Consider the following 7,046-nt stretch of genomic DNA (forward strand, 5'->3'; position numbering starts at 1 on the left):
GTTCACTATTACGCATGAATGTACCGCGTTTGTTAATGCGGCATTTTCATGAAGAAGCTTCGACCGCTGGCCAGCGCCCAGTTGAGGCTTCCACCTTGCCTGTTTCTGATAAGCCAGTCACGCTCAGTTTTCGTGGTGGACTGTCTGGAAAGCAGGGTCCAATCGCGGGTTCAATGACCGTTCCGCCTGCTAAGAAACCTGCAGTGCTTCCTACTGCGTTTCAGATGTCCGAAGATGCATTTCCTGAAGAAGAGGTCGATGACGAGCAACAAAACAATACTTCTGAGGATCCTAAAGGTACGCTCTATCCCAGACGAATTAAGTGTGGCATCGGAGACAGTGCTCATGTCTGCTGTATAGTTTCTGCGTCAAAGAAAGTGGCGCCGCTCATTGCCAGTAAAAAGGTATGGATATGAAGTTTTTTGGTTATGGAGCTCTTTCATTAGTTCGTGCTTTCAGGTCGTCAGCAACATTAACAAATGGAATCAAGTCCAGGAGGTCCTTAGTCATGATGTAGAACGCCCGGCGCCCGCCGAAACACCTACGGTACGCTGATCTTGTTTAGCAATTGGTATAGTCTCGCTCAACGAAAGCCTGTCAGGCATTGCCTGTGGAGAGCGCTGTGAAGGCCAAGTCAGCAACCCCCGCGCCAGCGGACGACGACGTCGATTTTTCAGACTCGAAAGCAATGACGTGTCTACTATGCGCAAGGCAATTTAAATCACAAGAACAATTGAAACGTCATACCAACGAGTCTGATTTGCACAAGGCAAGCTGTAATCATATTATTTAGCATACGTTATGTTGACACAGCGAAAAGAGGAATCTCAAGGATGTCAATTTGCGGGAGATTGCTCGGGAAAAGGCTGCTGCTGCACGTAAGAAGGCGGATCAGCCTAGATATCGTGATCGTGCATCCGAGCGGCGTGTTATGCATAACCAGCCCGACGCGCCCCTACCGACGGAGTTGAGCAAGTCTACAGGCAAGAGAAAGCAAGCAGAGGGGCCACCGCGCCCTCCTACGCCTCCTCCCCCTCCTGTCAACCCTGGTCAGGATGAGAACAATGTGGGGAATAAGTTATTAAAAATGATGGGCTGGAAAGAAGGTACGGGCCTTGGCACTGACGGCGAAGGCAGAGTTGACCCTGTGTAAGTCTCATCTCATCTGCCGGCAGCTCCATGTGGCTGATTTGATTATCGCAAAGCCAAACTGCCATTTATGCCCAAGGCGTGGGATTGGGTGCAAGCAAGGGGAAAGAAGTAGGCAAGTATGCAGAGGGCTACTCTGGATATGTTCATATGGCACAGGATGCAGTACGTGTCAAAGTTTCGGCTTGAGATCCGTCATGTGTTCTAACACTGTTCCCTAGGCTAGGGAGCGCTATGGTAGTTGAATATAACAGTGCTCAGTCTCACACTGCATGTTTTTATTTCTGTCGGTGTGTACTTTAGGTAAAACATATTGCTGCATCTCCCTTGTGTATGGATCTCGAGCTTTGATGTCTTGTGATGACAATTCAATGCCTTAAGCGCCGATGATGCAAGACGAGATAGAAGGAAGTTGCTGAATATTCCGATAGTTCTCAGGCTATCGCTTAAGTAGTCCGGAGGAGCGGGGAGCCTACTCACACTCCTTATCGTTCCTCAGGTTGATTCGCCTCTCAAAAATGCCCTCCACATACACCCTCCATTTCGATACGCCGGCATTCAAGGGGGATGTTACCATACCTCTTGGACTCTACATTAATGGCGAATTTATTGATCCTGTTGAAGGTGGAACTATCGAGTGGGCTGTCTCCCCTTCTTCCGTCTTGTCCTGCTAACTCGCTGCAGAGTTGTGAATCCTGGTGTGTACTCCTCGATTTGTGCATCATAAGGAACGATTCTACGTATCTCTAGCAACCGGCAGAGCCATTACCTCTGTCGCGGCGGGCACAAAGGCCGACATTGACATCGCTGTGCGTGCAGCCAAGGCCGCATACAAAACATCATGGGGTTTGGAAGTTTCTGGAGTGCAGCGAGGCAAACTCATGAGCAAGCTCGCGGTACTTATGGGGGAGCACATCGAGCAATTTGCTGCGCTCGACGCTCTGGCGAACGGCAAGCCATACTTGACTGCGTACAACCGCGACAATAAGGGTGCCATAGCCGTCATGGAGTACTACGCAGGCTGGGCGGATAAGATTACTGGGAAGACGATCGAAGTACGCCAATTTACATGAAGTGCGATTATAGTCATGTCAACTCAATATTTCGATTCCCTTGTAGACGAACAAAAACAAGCTTGCATACACTCGCCATGAGCCTATCGGTGTTGTGGTACGTCGCTCAGTAACGTATTCTGGATCGCTTGGTGACCCGTAGCTTTGTTTGAGTAGGGTCAAATCATCCCTTGGAATGTCCCAAGTACGATGTTCGACCTATTAGTGACTTTCAGCGACGATTAACCTCTCTTAGTGTTCTCTCTCTCACTAAAGATCGCCCCAGCGCTCGCTACCGGTAACACAGTCATCCTTAAGCCTTCCGAGCTTACGCCGCTCTCCGCTCTCCTCTTCTGCACCCTCATCAAGGAAGCTGGATTCCCCCCGGGTGTCATCAACATCGTCAACGGTTATGGTGCCACTGCCGGTCAAGCCATTAGCGAACACCCACACATCGGCAAGGTTGCGTTTACAGGAAGTACCCTCACAGGTCGGAAAATCATGGAGGCTGCTGCGAAGAGCAACCTCAAGCCTGTTACGCTTGAGCTGGGCGGCAAGAGTCCCAATATCATCTTTGATGATGCGGATTTGGAGCAGGCTGTGAAATGGGCGATTCACGGAATCTAGTATGCATTGATTGTTGTTTGATTCTCATTTTCCTGCCGGTCCTATACGGGGCATTAACTAATGCAAACCACAGCTTCAATCATGGACAGAACTGCTCGGCTGGTTCACGAATTTTCATACAAGAGGGCATTTACGACAAGTTTCTTGAGCAATTCACGCAGGCAGCGCTCGCTATCAAGGTTGGTGATCCGTTCGACGAGTCGACATACCAAGGTCCGCAAGTGTCCAAGACTCAGTTTGAGGTGAATGTCACTCACTCCTCCAAGTCCCACACTTCGCTGACTAGTTCGCGTGTGAATACAGCGTATCATGGGCTACATCACTTCAGGCAAGCAGGATGGAGCGACGGTACACATTGGCGGCGAGCGGATTGGCACAGAAGGCTATTTTATACACCCAACCATCTTTACCGAGTGCAAACCTGAGATGAAGATCGTCCGCGAGGAGATCTTTGGGCCTGTTGCCTGTGTAATGAAGTTCCGCACCGAGGAGGGTAGGTGTCTATCCAAGTATTTGTTATATGAGATGTACTGTGTTTTGTTGCTGATAACTGTTTGCAACAGAGGCTCTGGAACAAGCGAATGACACAACTTACGGACTGGCCGCGTCCGTATTCACAAAAGACATTGACCGTGCAGTACGTGTTGCACACGCGCTTGAAGCAGGCACCGCTTGGGTAAGCTTCTCGCCTATCGAGTCGTGATACACTGTCGTTGACCCATGTTTTCGTCGTAGATCAACTGCGCAAATCAGACGGAGATTGCTCTTCCCTTCGGCGGCTTTAAACAGTCGGGCATTGGCCGCGAATTGAGTGAGTACGCGCTTGAGAAGTAAGTTCTCATCTCGGACGTTGAAGATTGAGTACAAAATTGACTTGCCTTTGCAGCTATACAAATGTCAAGGCCGTGCATGTCAATATTGGCCTCAAGTTGTGAGGGGAAATGGGGATGAGACGAACTTGTTTCCAGCGTAAAGGATACTGGACTCTTTTGTTTAGCAAAATGTATATTAGTATCTCTTGACTGTTTCATTGCCTGAGGATGACTTTGACAATTACACTGAACACCTCTACTCTTGGATTTGACTTGGAAGTTGTTTGCGGGCGCTAACTGATGAGATCACGGGATCGGGCTGTTATTGATGGTGATAGTTACATATAGTTACATGCGAGTTGACCTCTGCAAGCCCTTACATTCACTGCCTCGCTCATTGCTTCAATCGTCTCTCGTCGACTGCGGCAGCCTGCTCTGTTTGCCAGCATGGAGACATTCTTCGGCAAGAAGAAGAGTCGTCCTCGCCAGTCGTCTCTTTCTATTCAGGATCAGGATCGCTCTTTACGCCCGCTTTCCTATGCTTCCACCGCCACCGCCCGCTCGGACAACAGTCGTACATCGCGCCTCGGACCTCCATTATCTCCCGGCTCTTCCCTGTCCCCTCTTGATAGTCATCATTCTCATCTCTCCACTATTTCCCAGCAGCTTCATCATCTTGCATCTCCAAACGAATTCTTCTTTCCTAGGCCAGACAATGACGAAGAAATTGAGGCTATGTTCCAGAACATTGTGCGAATGCGTGACTTGGGAGATATGCCCAATATACCCATCGAACAGAAGTGGCACATGGTGTACAATGACGAACAGATTCGGTGGAAGGAGGAGCGGCAACGAGAGGAACAAGCAAAGAGGCAGGCAGATTCTGGCCAGGTTGCGCCCATCGTGGATGGCACGCCGGAGTGGTATATCCAGAAGTTTCTTGACAAGACCATAACCCCTAAGCAGGCCTCGAGCCTGCAGGTCTCTTTGCGAAGTAATCAACTGATGTAAGTCGCTGATATGGAAGACATGTAAGTCACGTTCTAATATTATCCTTAGCTGGTTTAAACAATTCGTGTCTATTCAAGGTACGTCTGTGCTGGCGCAGACCCTCTTGCATATAAGCCGCAAAGGCTCTCAAAGGTTGTGAACTCATTTATCGCCGGTGCCGTGAGGCTTATTTTGTCACTTCTAGGCGGAAGGACGATCTGGATCTTGAGTACGAAATAGCAAAATGCGTCAAGCAAATTTTGAACAAGATGGTACAATTGTTGTACAGGTGTATATTCGCTACTCACGCGTTATTTTAGCTAAACTCTCAAGAAGTCCTCAACCACAATGCTTTTGTATCACAAGTCGCTTCATCTCTAAATACTCCCCATATACCCACACGAAAGATCATATTGGATGTGCTCGCTTTCCTTGCTTTCTACACAGACGCACAGGCCCACCCACTCGTTGTGTCCGCACTAGAGACTCTCAGTGTAGCGAATAAAGAGGAGAAAACCCCTTATGCATTCTGGTTCAAGAGCATGACGACCTCTCTTTCCGGCCGAGGACGAATGGGTACTTTGGTCGGGGCGAGCGAAGAAGTCAAGAAACATGGTGGTATAGAAAGCTCCCTCAATGATTACACAGTGAGTCTGCAACTAGTGCACCTCCAAATTTGTTTCTAATTCATGTGCCAGTCTTCAAATTTGCTGCTCATCCGTGGTATCTTGGAGGGATATGATGATCTGGACCTTCGGCTCCATCAGCGCTCTCAGATGGAAGTTTCGGGACTACGACAGATCCTGGACATATGTAGTACATTTGGAGTGCCTACCATTGACGCAGAAATCGACCGCATTCACCAAATCCTTGACGAAGACGAGAGGAAGCTGAAAGAGCGGGTTGACGCGGAAATACTTCGCGATATGACAAATCCGGAAGATGTCTACCGAGCCCTCACAGTAAAAACACAAGATACGAAGGCTCGAGACTACTTCCTCTCGATGATGCAACATTTGTTGTTGATTAGAGAGGAGGGTCCTGCTTTGGTACAATATTATCGACTCCTTGACGATCTCGTCAGTGACGTCGTTCTGGACAAGAAGGTAGGAGCGGAGCAGCGACTCGGCCAATCTGTTGCGAGGATCATCGCCCAGTTCAACGAGGCCGACAGATACCAGTATATTGAAGACGAACTTGCTAAAGCCAATGCCGCGGCTCTGCGATTTCGCCTGGAGAAAGAGGCTCTCGAGGACGAGGTTGCGCAGGGAAGTGATGGTCTTGTGGGAATCCTCAAGGCTAAGGTGATCCACCTAGAAGAGAAGCTCCAGGTTTCGCGTGATAACACATCTAGGCTGCAAGGACAGCTGGAGACGCAAAAGGCTGGTTATGAGGAGCAGATCGCTCAGCTGGAGGCGCAAATCATGGAGCTGTTTAGGATGCTCAAAGAAGTTGGTAAGGGTGTCAACAAGATATTCGACAATGCTGGAGCGATGGACCGCAAGACGTTGATTGAGACGCTGGAGAAGCATTTCCAGAGGGACAAGACTATCAGCATACTTGAGGGTCGAAATCATCGTTCTCGCCGACAAGCTAATGATGGAACTGCGGATAACGAGGGGACGACGGACGACGAGGAAGGGACGCCCAAGAAGGCCGGCAGTCTTAGGCGTCGGCCATCGTCCTCTTCCAGGAGCAAGTCGAAGCTTGCAAAGGCTTCCCGCGGCTCAGAAGCTCCTAACGGACGCACCTCTCAATTTATGGACGCGGATGATGCTATTGTGCAAGAACAGATTCAACAACAGCTCGCCGAGGGTGTGATGGTGAGTTGGTTCGATGGCCGCTTTTATCGGGTCGCTGCTGACACGAACTTACCGTCAAGCTTCCCCGCCGTTTGTCGTCCAGTCCACGGAGTATCAGAGGTTCTCCGCGTCGTAAGGATTTCTCGCGGCCTGCGTTAGGAGATTTTGCCAGTCCTCCATCCAAATTGGGTACGATTGTAGATTTTGGTACAGAGGACCCAGCAAGCGAACGGAGTGTGTCAAGAGGTAACGATAACGCTGATGAGCAGGACCTCGACAGCGAATACGGACAATCGTCCTCCATCAAAAGTGGTTCTTCTACTCTGGTCGATCAGCCGTCTAGTTCGGCTACATCTATGGATATGGGTCAATCGTCTGCTGGTATTTCGTTCTCAGAGCAGATTCGAAGACGGGCTGCTAAGGTTCGGCCTACATCTGATTCTAGCTCTCATGCTTCACCCACGCTGCCATCGTTACCTGAGGAGGCGGACGGGCAGCCATCGTCAAAACGTTCGCTTTCGCCCTCGCTGGACGAGAGACATCCAGAGCTCCCACCAGCGTCGTCTTCGTCTCCACCCGCCGCATCCCCGCCACGACCTCCACCACCTCCCCCG

The 7,046-nt window shown here is 49.9% G+C and overlaps 2 protein-coding genes across 2 annotated transcripts; both read left to right on the forward strand.

Annotated features, from left to right (window-relative positions):
• Window positions 1-14: 14 nt before the first annotated feature.
• Window positions 15-1,394, forward strand: FIBRA_09009 (uncharacterized protein; the record flags this gene model as incomplete). The annotated part of the gene is made up of 7 exons (XM_012330611.1): window positions 15-297; window positions 361-404; window positions 460-546; window positions 602-753; window positions 814-1,149; window positions 1,206-1,314; window positions 1,371-1,394. 7 exons carry the CDS (start codon window positions 15-17, stop codon window positions 1,392-1,394), a joined length of 1,035 nt encoding a protein of 344 aa, XP_012186001.1.
• Window positions 1,395-1,667: 273 nt separating this feature from the next.
• FIBRA_09010 (uncharacterized protein) lies at window positions 1,668-3,763 on the forward strand (the record flags this gene model as incomplete). Its single annotated transcript, XM_012330612.1, has 11 exons — window positions 1,668-1,786; window positions 1,834-1,847; window positions 1,900-2,204; window positions 2,269-2,319; window positions 2,379-2,406; window positions 2,458-2,827; window positions 2,902-3,070; window positions 3,132-3,321; window positions 3,392-3,504; window positions 3,564-3,658; window positions 3,715-3,763. The coding sequence occupies 11 exons, from the start codon at window positions 1,668-1,670 to the stop codon at window positions 3,761-3,763; spliced, it is 1,503 nt and encodes a 500-aa protein (XP_012186002.1).
• Window positions 3,764-7,046: the final 3,283 nt, after the last annotated feature.

This window comes from Fibroporia radiculosa (genome assembly GCF_000313525.1).
Source record: "Fibroporia radiculosa TFFH 294 genomic supercontigs, scaffold6129, whole genome shotgun sequence".
Taxonomy (NCBI): Eukaryota; Fungi; Basidiomycota; class Agaricomycetes; order Polyporales; family Fibroporiaceae; genus Fibroporia; species Fibroporia radiculosa.